The sequence below is a fragment of the Podarcis bocagei genome (assembly GCF_964188305.1).
Source record: "Podarcis bocagei genome assembly, chromosome: 2".
Classification (NCBI taxonomy): Eukaryota; Metazoa; Chordata; class Lepidosauria; order Squamata; family Lacertidae; genus Podarcis; species Podarcis bocagei.
In genome coordinates this window covers 71,047,326-71,070,878 of record NC_138126.1, presented here as the reverse complement: position 1 = coordinate 71,070,878, position 23,553 = coordinate 71,047,326, and the positions used below count along the sequence as shown (strand labels likewise).

Genomic DNA, 23,553 nt, shown 5'->3' with positions numbered 1-23,553 from the left:
AGGAAATGAAGACACACAGACTGAAAATTCAATTCAGTCTTAAATTATCACCATTATTATTCACAGGAACAGTAATTGGTGATCCAAGCAATTGCTAAGTGGCACCTGTAGCGAACCAAAAACCATTATCCATGCCCAGATTTACTATATTAAAACGAAGCTTCATTATTAGGTCTAATTTAGCTATTTCATACTTATGTTGTGCCCATCTTGGCAGAAGAGCTTTGAAGTCTACACGTCAGCCTTTGTTCCTCTATCCTGAAAACACTCATACCAATTTACATGTTCTCCCTTTGACCTCAACCTGAGTGTTGCCTGACAGAAAATGTGCATCCTTTAGGACAACTTTGCTCTAATTAGGTTGATGAGATACTTAAAATGTAAACTTAAATAAAAAGAATGGAGTAATTGGGAGTGACTAATGTTTGCTTATACTGTATCTTCTATTTCCTGGAATATTATCATTGTGTAAGCCCCATTGTCCATTGTTAGCAGCAACAAAAAGAAAAACACCACAGCAAAAATAGCACAGGGACAAAAAGAGGCAAACCTGAAGTTAGTGCCAAATGAAAACTCACTGGACTAAGAAAGCCTAATACATTTTGATAGTGTTTTTATTCCTCAGAAGCAGCATTCCTCTCTGGTGGAAAACCTGTGACCCTCCAGATGTTGTGGGACTACTATTCTCACCAACCCCAGCCAGTATGGCCAATGGGGCAACCCAATCAGATGGGCAGGGTACAAATAAATTATTATTATTATTATTATTATTATTATTATTATTATTATTATTATTATTAGGGGTAATGAAGCCCAGCAACAATGGGAGGGCTACACGTCTCCACCTCTGCTCTATGCTCTCCTGCTATACCACAAAAGCAGCATTTAAGAGTCCTCTCTCTATTTGGCACCAGTTCTTTTGCCTCTCACTCTTAAGAGATAACTTGAGATATAGTGTCACTCTGCTGCCAAGTGGTTCTTTAGTTAATAAAGGAGGGTTCTGGCCTAACTTATCTATACTGTTATCTAATTGCCTCACCAGATACACTCTGCTTATTACATCCTTTACAAACTCTGAAAAGCCTGCTTTTTCCTTTGCAGTACATGATCAACAGAGAAATCTTACAGCCTTGACATAGGAATGCTATTTCCCTTTTAACACATAAAGCGAATTAGAGTAGTCATAGAATGTTATTTTATATTTCTACTGTGATATGCTTGTAGCAGTTGACATACAAAGCTCAGCTAGTAAAAAGCATTCAAAAATGTAGCCAGGAATCTATCACCTAGGTATGGAGAAAGGGACTGGGACATAGACTCAGGATGAAATCAGGTATGCCTGATCTCACTTGAGAGTGTAAAAAACCTACTCCAGACTGGCTCTGAAGCTGTCACCAGCTCATGATAAATCTGAAAACCAAATAAAAAACTTTGCCAAGATTAACATACAGCATAGATTAAAGCTCACCGGACTGACTGATGAAAAAGCACACATCGTCTCTAAAGACAGGGGTATTCCGATCCAGAAAATCACTGGCAAGTTCCACCATCACAGGTAACTCAGTTAGTTCCTCCAAAACTTGACGGGTCTGTAACCAACATAAAGATAGTAGAGCAAATTTCAGTCTTAACAAAATAAAGCACACTTAAAATTATCCTTAAAGTAGCTTTAGAACAATGGATTATTTCTAGTATTTCTTAAATGAATAGCTATTCTGTCAAGTTATACAGCATAAGCACAATGCATTTCTTGTGCCGAAATAAACTATATTTGCCGAGATCACAAGTGAGGAGAGTGGTGTTGCATTTACATCCCACTTGTGGTAAATGCTGACCACTGTAAGAAAAGGATGCTGGATTAGATGAGCTTTTGATCCTATCCAGCAAAACTCTTCTTATTTTTGTAGGGTATTGTCAGGGAACTGACATCGGAGCTAGAGGCGGAGGGAAGGCTCTCAAATGATGCTGGAGAAGGGCCCAGCAGGGAGAGAAGCAGCTCAGCAGATGGGGAAGCAAATCAGCACAACACCAGGGATAAAGGGGGGCAGATGGGGGAATCGGAGAGAGGGCTCCAGGACTCTTCGCCGGACACCAGCGGGGAGAGCACGGGTCCTCCGCTACCCACACCCTCCCTGCGCAGAAGACTTCCGCGCAGGGAGAGTAGGAGGAGACTTGGCGTCAAACAACTTTTATGTTGGAAAAGGTTTAAGAAACGCCCACTGACGGATTCTGCTAGCGACTGAAACAGCCACGAAGTGAAGGGCTGCCCAGACTGAAAGGTTTAGCAAGGCAACATAGCCAGGAGAGGCGGCAACTTACGCACGAGCAACCCCACACTAATTACAGGTATGTTAGATTATGGATGGTTATTTTATTTTATTTTTATTTATTTTTATTTATTTATTTATTTTTATTTAAAGATATGGTGAGCATCTTTGGTGGCATGCTTCTGTCAGCAATGAAAGCCATTCTTTCTTACCAAGGCATCCACTGAACACTCTCTCTTTTTCTGCCATGTTAATCTGTCTATTATTTTTTTAAAGTAACAAGCAGGCAGCGGGGTAGAGCAGCAGAATGGGGGGGGGGGAGATAACTTCTTGCTCTTCCCTCCCAGAGCCATCCCACCTCCCTGTGGGCTGAGGCAGGAGGGTCTACTCCAGTGCTGGATTTAAGGTCGTGTGGGCGGTTTTCCACGAGCCGACAAGGGAGCACAAAATAACAACAACATCTGACATTCAGAAGACATCTTAAGGCAGGGAAGTTTTTAACGTGTGATATTTTAGTGTATTTTTGGTTTCTATGGAAGCTGCCCAGAGTGGCTGGGGAGGCCCAGCCAGATGGGCGGGGTATAAATAATAAATTATTATTATTATTATTATTATTTATCCAGGTAGCTACCGAGAAGATCCATAAAAAAGCAATTGTACCAAAAGGAATTATTGTGAAAATAAGAAATAATTTGGGGTGGGGGGAGAGAGGCCAAATTTTGTCCTCGCTCAGGATGCCATATTATCAAAGCTCATCCCAGTCTAATCTATGAGGTCCATGTCAGTGCACTTCAGGCACTGTTTGAAGCTCACCAGGTCCCTTCAGCCACTTTTCAGTCAGCTTCTCAGCCAGGACATCAGTTAAGCTTAGCCTGCAGCCCTACACCTCTCTCACACTGCCCACTACCAAGCATTTTCTCCCTGCTTGTCTTAGCTAGGACTCCACCCACCACTCTATCCGCTATGTCTTCTTCCTGAGTAATAAGGAGTTCTGAGGCCTCAAGGCTGTCCCTCATCCCAGCTGTTTCTGATATGCCTTATCAAGTCACTTGGCAGGGAGGGGAAGCGGTCTGTGTTGTCTGCCCACAGGCTCTTTACTCAGCCATCCTCTACCAGCAAGTCTTGTTGACTGGGGGCTGTATTCTATCTCTAACCAGGCAGGAAACACAGGGTACAGCAAGGCCACCCCTAAGTGTCTTTCACAGCTTCTGCTCTGGTATGCAGCAGCAACATGGGGAACATGAGGTCAGGTGAGCGCTGCACCCGACCTCACCAAACACAACTGGGCTTATTATGGTATATTTATGCAGGTCCAATGTATTTTTATTGAGCACCGCTTTGTGAAAACTGATCAATAAACCTTTTATAAATAAAATAAGAATAGAAAAGCAAAATCCCTGTAGCCATACGTTTCCATTATCTTTCTTACATGTTCAAGCGTATACTGAACTTACAGCCACTGCAGCATGAAAACTGGTTCCGCAACCAATGATTATTAATCGCCTGCATCTTCTGATTTCTTTCAAATGGTCCTTCAAGCCACCTAAAAGAACTGTAGTTTCCATGAAACAGAAACAAGGAGATATCTTTAGTTCAGAGTACCGTATTTTTCGGACTATTGGACGCACCGGTCCATAGGACGCACCTAGATTTGGGGGGGGGGGAAATAAAGGCAAAAAAAATTTATCCCCCCCCCCGCCAGGCGCGGGGCTGGGGCGCGCAGCTTTGGCATCGCTCTGGGAGCTTGCGGGGCTGGGGGAGGAGGAAGCCTTCCGCCAGCCTCCAAACCATGTCGGGAGACAGCGGGATGGCGCGCTGCGCCTCTCCCGCTGTCCCCCGAGTTTGCGGGGCTGGGCCAGCCTTCTAACCAAGTCGGGGGACAGCGGGAAGGGCGCGCTGCGCCCCTGCCGCTGTCTCCCGAGTTTGCGGGGCTGGCGACGGGGAGGAGCAGGCTTCTCCCCCCGCCAGCCTTCTAACCAAGTCGGGGGACAGCGGGAATGGCGCGCTGCGCCTCTCCCGCTGTCTCCCGAGTTTGCGGGGCTGGCGACGGGGAGGAGCAGGCTCCCCCCCCCCAGCCTTCTAACCAAGTCGGGGGACAGCGGGAAGGGCGCGCTGCGCCTCTCCCGCTGTCCCCTGAGCTTGTGGGGCTGGCGGTGGGGCTCTCCTGAAGCCTGGAGGTTGTGGGGCTGGTGGGGGGGGAGAAGCAGGCTTGCTTCTCCCACCCCCAGCCTCCAGATCAGGTCGTGGAATAGCGGGATGGCGGAGCGCTGCCATCCCGCTATTCCCCGACCTGATCTGGAGGTTGTGGGGATGGTGGGGGGGAGAAGCAGGCTTGCTTCTCCCACCCCCAGCCTCCAGATCAGGTCGGGGAATAGCGGGATGGCGGCGCTTCGCCATCCCCCTATCCCCCAAGCTTGTGGGGCTGGGGGGGGGAGAAGCAGGCTTGCTTCTCCCCCCGCCAGCCTCCAGATCAGGTCGGGGAATAGCGGGGTGGCGGAGCGCTGCCATCCCGCTATTCCCCGACCTGATCTGGAGGTTGTGGGGATGGTGGGGGGGAGAAGCAGGCTTGCTTCTCCCACCCCCAGCCTCCAGATCAGGTCGGGGAATAGCGGGATGGCGGAGCGCTGCCATCCCGCTATTCCCCGACCTGATCTGGAGGTTGTGGGGATGGTGGGGGGGGGGGAGAAGCAGGCTTGCTTCTCCCACCCCCAGCCTCCAGATCAGGTCGGGGAATAGCGGGATGGCGGCGCTTCGCCATCCCCCTATCCCCCGAGCTTGTGGGGCTGGGGGGGGGGGAGAAGCAGGCTTGCTTCTCCCCCCGCCAGCCTCCAGATCAGGTCGGGGAATAGCGGGGTGGCGGCTCTGCGCCTCCCCGCTGTCCCCAGCTTTTGGGTGCAGGCTGCTGCCCGCAAGCCTTGCGAGCCCGCGGGACATCCCACCGGGCTTGCAAGACTTGGGATAGCTTCCTGAAGCCTGGAGAGCGAGAGGGGTAGGTGCGCACGGACCCCTCTCGCTCTCCAGGCTTCAGCAAAAGCCTGCATTCGCACCATAGGACGCACACACATTTCCCCTTCATTTTTGGAGGGGAAAAAGTGCGTCCTATAGTGCGAAAAATACGGTAGGTTGCTAAAAAAAAAAAGAATAGTGGCAATGTTGAGTGGAATTAAAATTTCCCCCATGTTACCTGTGTTGCTCTCAAAGTTCACCCTTCCTCTCATGGTATTGAAAACAGACTCCGGTTGTTCAAATATTTCCTTTTGCATGAAAGCACTGAAGTTTCCTGTTTTTATAAAACATGACTAGTTAAGTTTCAGACTGCCTTTCTTATTACTGTTCAAATGAGACTTGAATTTGCAGCAAGAGTAACCAAGCATAGTACAGCAATTTCAACAAAAGTCAAAACTGTTGCTAGCGAAAGATTGGGCAAAGTTATGGGAATTCACTTCGTTATAAATATTAAATTCTACTAAACAATAACTAAACTTAATTAAAGATGAAGTTCATCTGATTTGGTGGCTGAAGGGCATTAGGGTGAGGCAGAGGGCTATGGATCAACTGCCTCCACAAACAAGACACCAGTGGAAATGCCTCCATGCACTGTGCTAAGACTCCACTGGCTTTTCTACTTCCACCCTCTCCTCCTGTGCTCCTGCCAGCAGACTGGGGTGGGGGCAGAGCTCTGCATCTCCAGATTTCTAGCCCTTATGAAGGAGATATCGCAAGGACAAATGGAAATATTAACAGAAGCTTAACTTCTTTGGTGACGTAGCACATCTCTGTCATGTCATTCTAATCACCCAGGTTGCGGAATGTGTTTCCTTAGGCACATCTGCTAGGTGCAAGTGCAACTGATAACTTGCTGCCGATTAAAAAGCCACCTTGTTCACAGTCGCATCTGCCAGCTACTGAATTTTCTGCCTATGTTTATTTACTGTTCATTGCTCAGATGCTTTACATGTTTTGAACAACATCATACTAATATTCATTGTTTTTATTAAATTTTCTTTATAGAAGTACACTTGAGGCCTTAAATATCAGCAGGACCAGTTTACAGCTCTGGGAAGACACCAGCTTCTAGAAATGATACTGAAGTATCATTATTGTCATTATTTTTAAACTGTCTTTTTTCCTCCCTGCCCATCTCTCGCGCTGTTCCTGTGGCTAAGGTTTGACCAGAAAGGCACCTGCTTTCTAATGGGTAAATGTTTCCTTCATATGCCCTTGGACCAGCAAGATTGTTCAGCTGCCCTTACCTTTCATGATTTGCTGCAGTTCCATCTGCAAAGTCTGTATGATCCGAGATGGGTCATCACTAGCGCAGCGTTCTAGCCGATGAATAGAAAGCTTCCCTTCAGCCACTGCTGCAATGTCATCGTCTTCTAGAAAGATTACTCTGTTGGTGTGTTCAATTATAGCGCTACAAACAAGAATGCAAAATCAGCTAAGTTACAGAATCTCCAATGTAATTTAAATTTGTTCTACTTGCATGTGCAAGTAAAAAGGAGCTTGGATTATGCAACCCCCACGTCTTGGTCACAACACAAAGATGGGAAAGTTGCAACACCAAATGAGTATTTGGTAGCCAAATTCTAGAAAGGCTCTCACATTCAAAATGTCAGCTCCAGCCAGCATAGCCAATGCCAGAGATGATGGTAAGTGTATTCAAGAGGCAATGTCTGAAGGGTTACAGGTTAGCCATGCCTGGATTAGAAGCTGCAGCCTGCAGCAGCCTGTCCCACTGATTTACATTTCTCCATTGAATTACAACGGTTGGGTAAATAACTAAACTGATCCTGCTAACATAGATCACACATATTTTTCAGTTACCTTGCATCTGAAGCAAAGAAAAATTCAACTGCTTTATCTCCAACAGCATGAAGGCAGGTAGAACTATCTAGTCTTTTCATTCGTGTTTTGCATCGATTCTTTACATTTTCAATGTTGCCTGCCAATTAAAACACACACACACACACACAAACTGTGAAGATTGATTCATTATCTAGATCAAGTTGAAATACAGAATTACATAATTTTAAAACAGGTGTAGCAAAGATTTGTCCTCCTTCTTCCTCGCAATCTGCCCCCTAAATATGGCCTGGGTTTCCACTCAATGCTCCAGAACGGATTTGGGGATGCACACAGGAGGAGGGGTGCTATCACTAATCCTTGTGCTGATGCAAATATTTCACTGCCCTAAATGTCTACCTGTGGAGTTTCTAGTGACATGAGCATTTCTGTGTGTGTTTAATGAACTCACTTCTTCAACAATTCTGTAACAAAAGTAAGACCTGTATGATTATAATGCTTTAATAACTTACATGTTCTATATAGGACAGGGATTTGTTCAGTGGAAAGCTTAGATTCACTTCGAACTCCAATAAGTAGTGGACTCCCCCTCCTGTCAAATAATGAAACAACAGGCAAATTAGTTATAAAACTTTTATTAAGGATAAACTGAATTTTTCAAACAAAAAATATCTACTAGAAATCTTTTCTGTGTGCTTGTCTATTAATATGGACCCCACCAAATGCAAAAAAAACCCTCTTAAAACTACCACGTATAAAAACCCCACACAGCTTTACATATATCATCAGCTTCTATTACACAGTAATGGACACGAAATACTTTTACTAACCTGGTAGCAATAGCTTCCCCTGGGTAGTGGATACTTTTGAAAACCAGTGCAAAAGCTCCTTCCTGCGAGGGGGGGAATTAAACATTAGTAGGTTGGGGGTGGGGAGGAGGATGGCATGGATGATAGTTACACCCAGGATAAGATCCTGTCTTATTATCTCTAATGACCCTTTGAGAAAAAATGAATCTTTTGTCAATTGGCATCAAGGAATTGTCAGAAACAAAAGATTATCACAAAATGAGGAGGTAAAAAATGCACAAGTCAGCAATGCTAAACACACGTGTGGGACTACGGTAATCCCCATTAAATTTAGTCAGGTTAGAGTAAATATTGAGTAAACAGAGAGGAAAGAATGAACTGTCCCAAACCATGATGGAAGAAAATGTACCTTCACTCTACACATTCAGCTTTGGGATCTATGGTCCCAGGGCTATTAAACTAACAAGGAAGTTTAGAAATCTTTTAACTGATGCTATAACTTTTCATCTGAGAACTATAGAGATGGTAAATGGCAAGACTGTGCTCTGGTTATTGCAGTTTGATATTTCTGAAGGAAAAGAAAATCATTGTGCTCAGATATACTACAGTTTCCTCTATTTCTTCTGGGTTTGCACCTCACTCTTAACCAGCAGGCACAGGGCTGCATGTAACAAGATGGTATTTTTATTAAAAATGAAAGCAAAATAAAACATGGAATTGAAAGAATTCTTTAAAGTTTTCCCAACGGAACAAAACTGAGTAGTTATTTCCACATTTTAACTTCATACATGAAAAGTAGTTTCATATTGTCTTAAACACTATTTATTATAGGAAATAAAGAGAAAATTTCCCACTCACCAGCTGATGAATGACTCTCTCAACCAAGACAGAAAAACTTATGTCTTCAGACTCCCGGTTGTCATACACATATTTGATCAGCTTTGGAATGGTTTCAGTATCTGTTTCAGATTCAAACTCATAACCTTTGGTCTCCTGGAATAGTGGGGTGTTTTTTTAAAAGAAAATGTTTAGATCTGTGTGTTACCATCAGGATTTTAAGACTGCATACAACATAATCAAGTGTCATCTACAGTTTCAATCACAATTATCATCATTCCTACCACCTATCAAAAATCACATAGAGAAACTTCATTTAGACTGCAATCCTATAAACACTTGCCTGATTATAAGCCCCACTGAACTAGGTAAAAATGGTTTCATTAAGCCAAGGTTTGGCTTAGCGCATCATGAGAACCAGGCCATAGAGCAAAAGCTAACCAGGCCACAGAGCTGAAATGGCACACACACATTTTGGGACATCCAGTTGTTTTCAGCTTACCAAAAACTTCCTTAGGTCTTTGTAATTTGTGATGATCCCATTATGGATAACGACAAATTCTGAAAGAAATAGGAAAACACACAAAAAAGAGATGAGCAATAACAGCTTAATTCAAAGATTTAAAGTTGGAATCTTTTCTAAATAGCATTTTAAATCTGCAAAGTTCTTTACATTATTTTCCTCTTTCAGTGACTATGTCGGGCTGCTGTCACTAGATTTTTGGTAATGAAAGGAGTTTTGTAGGAATTCCAATCTGATTTGTGAATGGAATCCTGGCATTCTAGCCTCAGCTGCTTCAGATTCCCTAATTTCATGAATCCTTGGGAGTTGCACCTTTGCAAAACCACATTACTTTGAAAAAATATCTGATGTAATCACCAGCCTTATCTAATATGCACAAACAATTCATTTCAGTCTACTGGTTTCAAAAGCTGTTTCTGGGAATTTCTACTCTGGTGCAACTCCAGATTTTTTTAGAGGGTACCTACCGTTACTTTTATCTGATCGTTGTGGGTGACTGTTCACTGCATTTGGTGCTCCATGGGTTGCCCAGCGAGTGTGAGCAATACCAAAATGTGTCTCGAACTCTGCTTTTAAGTCTAGACCATCTTGTTCTGTATACAAAATCAAACCAATACACACACAAATCAATCCCAACCACTTTTAATTCAAATTATAGTCACAAAAATATGTAACGAACAGAGTCTTAACTTTCTATTTAATTATAAAAGAGAGACAATTTGTAAATTCTAAACTGTGTGGAAGTATTTGCTTCTATACTTTCAATAAACCACTTGAAACTGGGCTGTCCATATTATATTGGCTGCATTTATTTCATCGGTACCAACAGGAGAGAGTTTTTTTTTAAATGAATTAATTTTCTTGAAACTTGCACAAAAAATATGAAGATTAATATCGGCTACCTTTTCGTTAAGCCTAAAAAGCTAATCTAAATAGAAATACCCAACAGAACTAGAGAGAAAAAATGGGGGGGGGGATGAAGGGAGGAAAAAGAGGGAAAGAAAAAGAAAATAAAAAGAGAACTTCCAATTCTTAATATGTCAGCTATATAGGGAGAATTATTCAACACACCCACTCCAAGATAACAGCCAGAAAATCCACCTTCTATAAACCAACATTATTATCTTCAATTCTCAAACCCTGATATCATTAAGTTCTTTTTCTTTTTCATGCATAAAGGTAAGAAGTTTCCAATCTTTAGTAAATGCTGGCAATGATTTTCCCCAGATTAAAAATATCGATTTCATCATCCCACTGAAGTCCAGTAATTTTAACAACCATTCCTCCACTGTAGCTAATGATGAATCTTTCTCAATAGGAGAGAGTTCTGATGACATCGTATACACCATGGGTGCCCAAACTTTTTTCAAAGAGGGCCAGATTTGATGCTTGAGGGCCGACCAAAGTTGTTGAGCTTTTTCTCGTAGGATTTTCTTAGGATTTTACCCCAGGTAACACCTCAGGTTACAGACTCCACTAACCAGGGAGGCCCCATTAGCTAAGGTGGTACCTCAGGTTAAGAACGGTTTCAGGTTAAAAACAGACCTCTGGAATGAATTAAGTTCGTAACCCTAGATACCACTGTACTGCCACAAGGGCCAGATTAAATCGACCGGTGGGCTAGATTAGGCCCCCGAAATGGACTTTGGACATGCCTGATACACAAACCACCACAGTTCACAAAGAAGAGCAATGGATATGCTAGCTTAGAGGTGGAGAACTTCAGCCGGAGCCCTTGTGCTGGTTGTTAGTAAGGCTTGTTAGTTGAATCCCACCCTTTCTACTCACTTTGCAGCTCCTCATCGAGAGCCTTCACTTTTCCTCTTTTCTTGACCAATTTAATGTACCTTTCCTTATCTTCATTATCATTCCCATCAATTGCAACACCTGAAATACAGAACACAACTTATTGTACAGTCTTAGTTAACACATACAATTGCTTACACAGCCAGATGAATGTTTAGGCAACTGGTGTTGAGGTAAAGCATTTGTATTGCTCATCGTACCTTAGACAAGCCCCAAATGATTTAAAAGCAGCAAAAATTCATGAGGGCACTGGGTGGAGGAATACCTCTACCTACTAAAATAAAATAAGCAGCCCAATGTAAGGATGTTTAGATTGTTCTGCCAAGCTCTAATTATCAATGGTGGCTATATCTGCCTCTCATTGCCATTCAACTCCCACCTTAAAATCTTCTCCTTTATGTACTTGCCAGCTAAGATGTCATTTTATGCATCTGATGAACTGAACTAGAGTCCACAAAAGCTTATGCCATAATAAATTTATTAGCATTTAAAGTGCCACAAGACTCTTTTGTTTTTCTTACAGTATGAGACCAACTTGGCCACTGCTGTGGAAATTTTGCACAACAGGATTGTTCACATACCTGCAGAGTCATATCCCCTGTATTCTAGTCTCTGTAGCCCTTTTATGAGAGTTTCAAATATCTCCTTCCTGGTCCGAGGCACCCTGTAGTTCAGATACGCAAAGATTCCTGTTGGGTATTGAAATGAAGAATGATAAGCTGGTACTTTAATATGCTTACACAACATACTCAGAAGCACATATAAAGTCTTATAAACTCAAAGTGCTACATTTTACAACAAATCCAATAAGGCTTAATCCTATCATTATAGAGGTTTGGGGCTTTGTTTTGTTACTCAGTTGAAGTTTGTTATGTAGTTAAGCAACAACCTTTAGAATGGGGCAACCCAATCCAATATCATAAAGTGTTGCACAATTTTAGTCAGTATCAAGGATTTAATTTATTCGAGTGACATTGCCAGGTTAGGACACCAATTAACGGGTTGCTTTATGATTGGCACACTTGTCAACTGACTGATCAAATTACTGTCAACTGACCAATAAATTGACCACCTACTTTGATCATGGTCAAATATTTCATGAAGTCAAGAACACTAACTGAGGTGGAAACTTACTGCATATTATAGTGTATTGTCTTTTGTTACCATGGCCAGGGAACAGTTTCATCCTTAACAGTTAAACTAATTTGTTTTTGTAATTGGCATCATATTAAACAGGTTGATGCTTAACAGACAGTCCCAATCCTCAGATTAGCCATGCTGGAGAGGGTTTGGATGAGGGGGCCACCTGCTCAAACAGTGGGTAGGTAGAAGAAACCGCCAATAGCACCCTACTGCCAATAGCCAGCAGCATTTTGGGGACAGGTGGGGGTCAAAGCTGGATCCTTTTTTGCTGCTCTTTGCTACTCCAGATTGGTAGGTTCTGTAACTAAAAGCCAATTTCCCTTCCCTACAGCATTCCCTTAAGCCACAGCTTTGTACCTTTTTTCTTGGCCAAATAAAATTAATGCTTTACAAACAGTTGGCAATTATTTGACAATATCTGACCAGTCAGTTGGTGAAATAATTTCAACTGGTCTGAATTCCCAGCCCTAATTTATTTAAACATCCCTTCAGAATGTGAGATGTATTAATTACACTGATCTTTTCCCACTTTTCTTTTCCATTTTTATTCTTCATCCCTGGTATGCAATCTTTCCAATGTTGGTACTCCTTTGGAGATATCTTACAGATAGGCTACAACAGATTTGGGCAAGAGTTGGGCAAGCATATAATTGATTATGTACCTGAAAACTTCTGTATACTCCCTTGTTTGTTTTGTTATGGGTAATTCCCCCCCCCACCCACCTTTTTGGTACTGTACATAAAATGAAATTATAAATAAACAAATGAGTATAAATGAGAAACTGTATCATTTAGTATCCACATCTGAAACTACACATGTCATGTCAAATATGTATTATCTGACACCAAGAAGGATTTGTACTTTTGGAGCAAAAGTTAGTCAGCAATTTCCCACCCCTCAAAAGAAGATGTGCAAAGCGGATATTTTTACAACAGACCTGAAAAGGAAAACTTTTTAGAATATAACTGAGATTTCACAAAGCCTGTTACATAACAACCCCCAGCCCAATGTATTGAAGACTTGTGTTTTTGTTTGGTTTTCTGTTAAAACATATCAGTTATAACTCTTGACTGCAAATAGTAACATTAAAAAGTTGCCCCGAGGCAGCAAGAAAGTCTGTTAAATTTTTGGCTATTAACATTTTTTCCATGTGCTCAGCTCAAATTCTCTGCTACTTTTCCAGAGAAGTGTTTTAAACATTTCTGCATATCCTCATTTTTAAGAAAAGAAATGACCCTTTTGCTGCTTTCTGAACCAGTGCTTTACAACATGTATATTTCAAGACCTGTCAGATTTCCTGCATTAAGGCATCATGTCTTTATGTGTATTATCACTTCAGGGAAGGCCTCTTTTGAGGGATCTGTCCACAGTGCAGCCAGTGTCCTGTGTTTGGTAAAGGTTCCTTGTTTATACTGAACTCTAGCACTGCTACTATTCATGCATACCAGGAGACTCAGAAGCCACTAGAGACTTCACTGAAAATGATAGCAGAGCCTGGGCTGCCAAGGAATATATTACAGATTCTTTGGGTCATGGGAAAGAAATTTTCCTTTCAAGCACACACATTCTATTGTGCCTTCTATTAACTTATTAACTGCTCACTTTCGCACACAAGAAGGCCAAAAATTTCCAGCACAGAGTTAATACCATTAAATGTCAATGGGCTTGCATGCTCTTAACTCCATGCTAGACTGTGGCCAAACCCTCCACTGCTTGTTAAACTCATTCCCCTTCTCACATACTTCCTTCCTCAAACAGATTGTCCTCTCTCTTCTAATTAGGTTTATGTGCTACTCAACAGGACACTGTGAGGGCATTAGGAGCTGTTTAGAAATAGCCTATATTTTAGAGCAAGTCAGTATGAATTTGGTAGTGATCAGGCAGGAACCTGAACTTCAGTAGCTGATATAGAGTTTTTAGAGAGGCAAAAATAAGTACTGTGGTACCTCGGGTTACATACGCTTCAAGTTACAGATGCTTCAGGTTACAGACTCCGCTAACCCAGAAATAATACCTCGGGTTAAGAACTTTGCTTCAGGATGAGAACAGAAATCGCGTGGCAGCGGTGCGGCGGCAGGAGGCCCCATTAGCGACAGTGGTGCTTCAGGTTAAGAACAGCTTCAGGTTAAGTACGGACCTCCGGAACGAATTAAGTATTTAACCCGAGGTACCACTGTATTTGCCTTTTTAAAAATAAGTATTGCTACAATGTGTCACAAACGTTACAAAATCTGAACCAGACCTCTTCCTTTCCTGAAACTGAAGAATCTGTTGTTGTTCCATCATAATTATTTTTAAAATAAAACAAAACGTAAGTTCCTTTTTGGCCTGAGCTTCTAGCACAAATTGCAAATACAGTTTTAAGTTTCATTTATTGCTAATGCCATTACCTTTTATGAGTGGCAGCATTAGCAAGGGGGGGGGCTTGAAACTGAATGATTATTTTTTTCAAGTATACGTCTGCAATAGCAAAAACAGTGATGTGTCTTGCAGCAACTTGGAGACAAACAAAACACAAGCTTATGTGGAGAGAGCTATAGAAAACAACCACAGACTGAACAATGTTTTTGAGTTTTACTGAGTTCTATTGAGTTGTACAATAAACCTGTTATTGTTAACTAGACCATTTCCCTTTTGCCCTCATTATCCTCACTTATTTTCTTTTTAGACCCTACTTCCCAGCCAAAGCTCCCAAAAGCACAGCTTCATGTTACCGCCTTCAGCATGCTGTTGTCTTTATCATGCAGGAGATAACAGATGACATTAAGTACTCCTACTTACAGCTGACTTAATCATTTGGTTTGATTGAAGAAAAACTGAAAAGAATCGGGTTGCTTTTAAAGGATCGCACAGAAGGAATTCTGTACAGGAAAAGACTCAAGTTACAAAGGCGGGTGAGGGAAAGAGCCTTCATGCTTTGAGCTGGCACTTAAAAACTGAAGTTCAAGCAAAATAAAATAAAATAAAAATTCCTTCCAGTAGCACCTCAGAGACCAACTAAGTTAGTTACTGGTATGAGCTTTCATGTGCACGCACACTTCTTCAAGCAGAGTCAGCTAGAAGTTGCACAAGCTCATCTTTGTTTAAAACGGCTCCCTTTATCTCTCATCAAGGCTTTGAAATTCTCACTTCCTCTTTGAGGAATGCAACTGGTGGGTAAAGAAAGGGTCATTGAGAGTTTTCCAGTGGGGAAATTCCTCAAGAAACGTCAGTACTTGTAAGTTTACCAGGATCAAGATAGGGGTGTCTCATAGTTGGAGACTAATGAGTCAACACTCCACTCCTTCAGCTTTTAAATATGTACTGCCTTGGAGCATTAGAGACCTACCATTTATCTTCTACACTGGGAACGATATTCTGCAGCAGTAATTCTATTTGATTAGGCTCCCACTCTAGGTACTTTGTATCTCTGTGGTTCATAGAAAATAGTCCATCTTCAAGATGTTTTCCTGCCATTCTACAATCTCAGAACTGCAGTTTTGTATTATCATGGAGTCAATTTGACAAACTGATTAGTTCCCAATACTTCAGTTGCAGCTGTGCACCATTTCCAGGCATGTTACTGAACCTTAAGCTTTAATCCAGTTAAATAGTTTTTAAAAAGTCGTTACTCACATTCTCTCGACAGCCATTAGTATTACTGCTACAGAGAACCCTCATGTTCAGAGGTAGTACCTTCAGAACAGAGATGAGAAACCCATAGCCCTCCAGATGATACTGAAGCCCACTCCCATGTTCCCTAATTACTGGTCCTGCTGGCAAAAGTTGGAGTCCCACACCTGGACATTCGTAGGTTTCTCATATCTGCTTGGATTTCAGATACTGGAGGGCAAGCCAAAGGGGTAGGCTGCTGCCTTCAACCCCCATTTGAAAACTTCACAGAAACATCTTCCAAGATGAGGCTTCACCAACCTGGTGCCCTCCACATGTTTTGGACTACTATCCCTATCAGCCCCAGCCAGCATGGCAAAAGGTTGCAAAGGTCAGTCTTGAAAGAACCACCTGTAAAAACACTGGCTTAGGAAATCTGCAGGTAAGTCTTTAAAAAGGGATCCACAGTCAGATTTTTCTCCTCATTTCCCCTTTATTTCATGGAGCTCATGTTTAAGTCTTCCACAAGAGATTGTCACAAAAATCCACCATATCCAATCTGGCTTGGTACTAAAAGAGCTTCTATGAATGGTTACAATGGCTAAAATGTTTTGATTTGAAAGACAGTTAAATTGATATTTTAATCTACTCCTAGATGATACCTGATGGGTGCTTATTTTCTCTGTTTAAAATTCTATTTTACCTCTCTGATTATTATTTTTTGGGGGGAGGGGGATTATTGGGTTGTTCTTGTTTTTATTTTGATTATGTATTTTGTGTTTTTTATATTGTGATTTTATCCCATGAACTGTCCTGAGACCTGTGGGTATAGGGCAGTATATGAATTCAATATATATATAATAAAATAAAATAATAATAATAATAATAATAATAATATAAAAAATATACAATGGAAGCAGCAACATCGCCAAAAGCAAGCAAGCTACAGCTGTGTTCTCAGGACTGAACAAGGTTGTCAACCTCTGTTAAAAGTTTTTAAAATATATGACATTTTAATGTATTATATGTTTTGAATTTTTCTTTTGAAAAATAATTATGCTTTTAAAACTTCTTATATAACCATGCTTGTTTCGCCAAGAGTATTTTAAAGGAGTTTCAGCTACAAGCAGGAATCTTCCACTCCCCACTTCCAGTGACATTTTTGGAACAGTGTTCTTATTTACATATTCATTTTGCATCACCAAAATTGCCTGGTTGCCATGGCAGCAGTGAAGGGTGTTAGAAAGGCTGAGTGCACTGAAATCACATACTTCTTGTTACTTCACACTGAGTCAGCTATACCACTCCTTAGTTAAAACTTAGTTGAACAGTGTAATATCCCTGTTTTCTGCTCTACAACCACAGATGTGTTGCTTTTAGCATTTAGTATTATTTCAATTTCTGGTTAAAAAATCTTGAATTGTTAACCACAGGTAATATGGGTCATTCCTGATAAGATCTTCTTTAGCGCAGAAGGGTCGCTTAATGAAATTCAGGTGGAAGAGAATCTTCTTAAACCGATAATATAAGGCACTTCTTGTCCACCTTTCAAAGATAACACATTGCTTGGACTGTGGCGGTGGGTGATTTCCTGTTCTGAATGTACAAATCTGAAGCAGGCCATCTCCTTTCAGCTTTGGAATTAATAATGTCCAATCCAGTTCTCAGACATAGGCTCGGGCATTTATTCCATACCTATTGATGTATTCCATTCCTTTTTACTTGACTTAACATATTTTCAGCATCCTTAGATTTTGTTTCTTTTAAGGGTAATTATCCTAAAGCAATTCTCATTTGCTCAGATGTTCTGAAACAGCAATTACCGTATTTTTCGCTCTATAACACGCACCCGAGCATAACACGCACGTAGTTTTTAGAGGAAAATCCGTAGGCATGCCACCCGTAGGCATTCCCTCCATAACACGCACAGACATTTCCCCTTACTTTTTAGGAGGAAAAAAGTGAGTGTTATGGTGCAAAAAATACGGTATATCATAAGGAATTGCAGGCACAGTTTTAGAGATCTGCTCATATATAGCCATTCTGCATATGGCTAGGCCCTTTTATCAGGATTATGCTGCTATCACACCAACAGTTTAGCCATTTTCAGATGTTCAAAAGTGTATTCAATGAATGCGCATGATGGGGGGTGGGCATAATGGTAGCTGGCTCCGCCTCCTCCCTCCCAGGCTAAATGAATACAAGAGACCATATGTGCAGAGGGCTCCGTTCTTGTAAACAGGGGGCCATGTGCCACCACCGATGCACATACAATGAACATTCTTTTTAAAAACATTTGACTAAGGAAGGCTATTGTCTGAAAGGTGCAATTCCATGTTTCCTAGCACTGGTTGAACAGTGATGCACAAAAGTGACTTGTGCCCAAGCTGTACCAAGTCAGATGACCCATTTACCATGAACACAGGGCAATCCAGGAAGGGAAAGTTCCTGGCCATGTGATTTCATGAGCCTTTAAATGGCAATCCTTTGGTCTTTGCTTTGTGGCGCCAAGATCTCCGCACGTCTTTACCTACTTATTTCAGGGGGGCATGAACTGAACATTTCAAATGTTACCGTCTGCCAGTGTCCCATTGAAAGAAAGCCCTCAAAATACCTTTTAACCATGTAGGAGAGGTCAGCATCTTCGACCAGAAAACCTCTTTTTATGACTTGTTCAGATTTTCTTCCAAGTAGGAAGGAGACGCTAACCGTTACTAATGCAAGGGAAACTATTGCTCAGAAACATTTGCACGAAAGGACATTAATGTCAATTAAAAATACATTTTGCAAGTCTTTCTGGAATTTCAGTTACTGTACCTGGAGCATTTAAAGGACCAAGATTGGGGGAGAGAGAGGAAGGGAGGCAGGGAGAGAGAAAGTTCCTCTTGTCCCCCTTTGCTGAGAGAGCTAAGTTTAACAGCTCGGCTTTGCTCTCATAAAGAGCATGGAGCGTTAAACTCCTCCATAAGCAAACAAACAAAACCTCTGGAGGAGGAAAGCCAGGGCAGAGCATACTGCTACTACGGTCGCCTTGCAGCTCAATGGCTACCCGGAGGAAGCAGAGGGCACAGCAATAAAAGCATCCGGATGGCGGGCGGGGGGGGGGGACTTGACTGGGAAAGGAAGCGCTAAGCATCTCTTTCTGGGGGGAGGCGGGGTCAGGGTTTCAGTTCATTCCCCTTTCTGACTCCCTAGAAAATAATACGGCTCTGCTTCCACAAAATCTACACAGGCCCCCCTCCCCGCAAAAATGGAAGGGCCCCCTGTATGGTTAGAACAGCAGCAAGGCATGCCAAGTCTCCCTTTGCAAAGTCCCCCCCCCACCTCTCCGAGTGGATCTGCCCGCAGTCCTTTTCCATGATGCCTGGGCTCCCTCGCGCTCCGCACCTAGAAACGCAACAAAGCAGCCCCCGGAGCTCGCTCACTCACTCACCGCACATGGCCGATGCTCGCTCGCCCGCCCGCAAGAAACCCTCCTTTCCTCTCGCCGTCTCTCGTCGGGTACCAGCAAAGCACGCCGAGCGCAGCACCGCGTCGCTCCTCCGCCGCCCCTTTTATAACGTGCCTTGGACCAGCCCCCTCGGCGGGTTCATTGGCTGAACGCGCAAGAAGGGAGTTCAGCGCCGTGTGGGGGGCGGGAGGCGTGGGGTCCCCGCTTCTGGCCGTCGCCCTCCCCTGTGGGGCCGAGCGCAGACGGGGCGAGAGGCGCAGGCGCGGACCCTTCGCGGCCTCGGCGCTTCCCTCCTGGCTTGCTACGGAGTTGGCGAGCAGCCTCAGGGCACCCTCAAGCGGCGTGGCGATTCTGCAGTGAGCCGAAGGCGCCCGGTAGCGATGGAGTGAGGCGGGCGTGTCTCTTACTCGCTGCTAGTGGGTTTCACAGACTACGCAGGTCTCTTCCGGGGTGTCTTCGTCTCCCAGCAACAAGAACCCCGTAAGATACGTGAGGCTGAGAGAGAAGCATAGGAACATAGCTGTCAACTTCCCCCTTTTCTTGCGAGGAATCCTATTCGGAATAAGGGAATTTCCCTTTTAAAAAAAGGAAACGTTGAAGCTGAGCTCAGGCCTCATCGGTGCTCTTTAACACAGTCAGTCTTCTTGGGCCCATTTCGTTCTCTGAGTAGAACCCCAAGCTTTACGAAGCAAGGCCAAGTGCAAAAGTCAAACGAATAAGGAGCAGGGTTGATCTTCTGAGCACATTCTGTGGCTAGGAGTTTTGTTTCCAGTGCCAGAATGAACAGGGGACACAGTCCTTTCACACAACAGGCTACACCTGATGTGATTTCTTCATTTCAGCTGCCTAATTTAGGCATGAAAAAGTTGTTTGGTTGCTTCTGCTGTTAAACACTTGGGTGTGAAAAGCCTGTGCTGTTCTGCAGCAAATCACCCAGCGATCTACATTTTGCATCCTGATCAACATTCTGCCACCCCTCTGGTCTGTCCTGACTAGCCATGGATCTGGATTTCAGTGACAGAATCCAGTTCTGTCTGGAGAAGCCAAGAACTGATATTGAGGCTCCCTGCATGCAAAGACTGAGCTATGGTCCATCGTTTGTAGAGAGTAATATAGAAGGCAGATGAAACTTTCCAGGTTTTAAATCTGGTGGTAGGGGTGGAAATAGCCAGAACTTAAAAATGGAAAGCAAAAATGGTCAACAAAAGAGGTTTAAATACTCTCTCAAGGCAAATCTTTTAAAAAGTGATTTCCAATGCCAAAGAAGAAGAAAAAGCCAGAATCACAGTGTCAGGCCTCTCTTCTGATTTATCCATGTTTGGTCTGCTGTCAAAACAGACCATTTGCATGTTTGTACAAAGAGTCTGTTTAGATTGCAGGCAGTATTCTTAGGTTGGTGGGGTGGGAATGCTCAGCCCACTCCCCCTGATCCCCCCCATACCCATTTGGTCTGAAGAAAAAACTACAGGCATTCAAAATTGAGGCAGAAGTATATCCATTCCATTCTGATTCATTTGTTGTTCAGGGCACTAAATGTGTATTCAGACCAATTCCATTCAGATTATCTTGTCTTTACCCTGATTTGTCCAAGGTCATTCTGTGGGCTTCATCCAGCAGGTAGAAGTCAGGGCAGGACTATGGGGCAAAAGCCCAGGGCCCCACTCAGCCAAATGAGTAGGGGAGCCCAAAATGCAGCTTGCCACATTTTAAACTGCATAGTATACGTTCCCATCAGGTGGGATTCAGGGCATAAAACCACAAAGCTCAAAGACTGTAAGTACCACCGACTTCCTCACTAGCCATCGGTCTGAGTATAGATTTATTTGCTCATGGGTAATTATATAACTTACAGATAATTATATAATGTGCAAATAACCAACAAGGAATTCAGTACTGCAACATAACAGTGGTGGCTGCTACCCTGGATTGCTTTTAAATAAGGTTGCTGTTGTTGTTTAGTCGTTTAGTCGTGTCCGACTCTTCGTGACTCCATGGACCAGAGCACGCCAGGCACTTCTATCTTCCACTGCCTCCCGCAGTTCAGTCAAACTCATGCTAGTAGCTTCGAGAACACTATCCAACCATCTCGTCCTCTGTCGTCCCCTTCTCCTTGCACCCTCCATCTTTCCCAACATCATGGTCTTTCCCAGGGAGTCTTCTCTTCTCATGAGGTGGCCAAAGTATTGGAGCCTCAGCTTCACAATCTGTCCTTCCAATGAGCACTCAGGGCTGATTTCCTTAAGAATGGATAGTTCAAAATAAGGTTAGACACAAATAGATAGCAGGTTCACTGATTGCTGTGAGCCAAGCCAAGCCAAATGGAGCATCCATGAAGATAGGCAGTGTACTTACGATTTCTGGATTCTTGGGGTAAACAACAAGCAGTGGCTATTAGATCATGCCCTGCCTGTCAACTTCCCTGAGGTATGTGGCTCCCTGTCTGGACCACTGTTAAAGTGCTGGACTAGATGAAGCTAATTGGATTCAGGTTAGGTTCTTATCTAGTTCTCTCAGTCACTCTTATCATTTATTGTGTTGCAGCTAATCAGGCAATCATTAGTGCCAGTGTTTTTCATAACAGGCTTCAGCCTTAATCTATGAGGTAATAATAAAGAAACTGACTTTGCTTCATCTTAACCAACTCCCATACACCTGAAGGATTACAGTGTAATCTCCCGTGTCACAATGTACCGTATGACCTGACATCCCCCCTCGTGGCCTGAATATACATCAGTGTGGCACTTATTAATTAATTACCCAAATATGGGATTGCACATGTTTTATTTCTTAAAATACATGGGCCTTCCTCATCTCACCCCTCCAGCTGCCTGCCTCCTACTTTGAAGGAATCATAATGGCTTAAAATACAAAACCATGCAAATTATTTTAAGAGCTTTCCCTACAAAACATTAATTGCATGTAGTTAAAGGCTTAATTAAAGTCTTTGGTAGCTATATTGGTCTGATAGAATAAAAATAGATCAAATGAGGCATAATGTGTTAACCAACTGATGCTGGAAATGTGAGCTCTTTTTTAATTTTTTTACTTGAAAGCCAGATTCTTTTTTAACCTTTTTTGATCTAATAAAAGCTATTGCTTCCTGAATATATCTGCTTTATTTTCATATTTTTGTGTTCCTTGTGATTCATATCTTTTTCACTTCATTGTCTATCTGAATACAGTACAGCATCTAATTCCTTTTCTCTATCTCAGGGCTTGTCCACATTTGAGCATTACTTTGCTGTTAATCCACATTTCCCCCATTTTAATTAGACCAGAATGGTCTACACCCGCACGTATTTGAATATGTATTTGAGGAGCAACTTTTGTCTTTCTCATTAATTCTATTTTGTTCTCTTTTGTGTTTGTCCTTGCCTTCTAATCTCTTGATTCCATTATGCCATTTAAGTACCAACAGGGTATGTGCACAGAGAAACCTTGGGTTTTTCTTTTAACTCTCTTAGACACACCAAAAGTGTGCAAAAACATAGAGTTGGGCAATTGTAAATTTGCTTGTGCGATTTTCTGGTTTTGTGCAGATCTGAGGGATCAAAAAATATAAAGGACTAAACTCCTGGTGCCCATGTCTTGAGGTAGCAGTAGATGTGAGAAGGTCCAGTGCAGAAAGTGACATTTTATCCACCCACCCCAAAGCACCGAAATAAATTGCCTGAGACCCTGAGTGGAACCTATTTCCACCCATTTTATCAGATAAATCCTCATCAGGTAAATCCAGATTTACAGAGCAAAGCATTGAGACTGGTCTTGTTTGAAGGCAACATAATCTGGATTGCTCAAACACACAGTAAACCCCTGTGTGGGCAGGCCCTCAGTGGAAAAGATTAAAAGATTCAGTGCTGGCCAATGAGTTCTGGAATCCCTCTTCTTTGCTTGCCATCGTATTTGACTTGCCTCAAGTCCATATCTTAACTTGTACCGTATTTTTCGCCCTATAAGACGCACTTTTCCCCCTCCAAAAATGAAGGGGAAATGTGGGTGCGTCTTATGGGGCGAATGCAGGCTTTCGCTGAAGCCTGGAGAGCGAGAGCGGTAGGTGCGCACCGACCCCTCTCGCTCTCCAGGCTTCGCGGATCTCTCCGCAAGCAGCGGGAACGTTCCCGCTGCTTGGGGAGAGTTGCCGGCATCCCGAAGCCTGCCCGCGCTGATCCCAGCGCCTGCAGGCTTCGCGGATCTCTCCGCAAGCAGCGGGAACGTTCCCGCTGCTTGGGGAGAGTTGCCGGCATCCCGAAGCCTGCCCGCGCTGATCCCAGCGCCTGCAGGCTTCGCGGATCTCTCCGCAAGCAGCGGGAACGTTCCCG

The 23,553-nt window shown here is 43.0% G+C and overlaps 1 protein-coding gene across 2 annotated transcripts in view; it reads right to left on the bottom strand.

Moving 5' to 3' along the window:
• Nucleotides 1–23,553, bottom strand: part of GFPT2 (glutamine-fructose-6-phosphate transaminase 2) — a 76,182-nt gene that overhangs the window by 7,162 nt on the left and 45,467 nt on the right. Inside the window, exons 2-14 of one of the 2 annotated variants that reach the window (XM_081185580.1) lie at nt 19,217–19,248; nt 11,630–11,737; nt 11,031–11,129; nt 9,710–9,835; nt 9,222–9,280; nt 8,741–8,875; nt 7,904–7,965; nt 7,586–7,665; nt 7,095–7,212; nt 6,521–6,684; nt 5,452–5,547; nt 3,722–3,819; nt 1,469–1,589 (exon numbers count right to left, since the gene is read on the bottom strand). In XM_081185580.1, the coding sequence (XP_081041706.1) occupies nt 1,469–1,589; nt 3,722–3,819; nt 5,452–5,547; nt 6,521–6,684; nt 7,095–7,212; nt 7,586–7,665; nt 7,904–7,965; nt 8,741–8,875; nt 9,222–9,280; nt 9,710–9,835; nt 11,031–11,129; nt 11,630–11,737; nt 19,217–19,223 (1,273 nt within the window). In that variant the 5' untranslated portion in view covers nt 19,224–19,248. Of the gene's footprint in view, nt 1–1,468; nt 1,590–3,721; nt 3,820–5,451; nt 5,548–6,520; nt 6,685–7,094; nt 7,213–7,585; nt 7,666–7,903; nt 7,966–8,740; nt 8,876–9,221; nt 9,281–9,709; nt 9,836–11,030; nt 11,130–11,629; nt 11,738–19,216; nt 19,334–23,553 lie in introns of those variants that run through there. The other variant, XM_081185579.1, reaches the window with a different exon arrangement.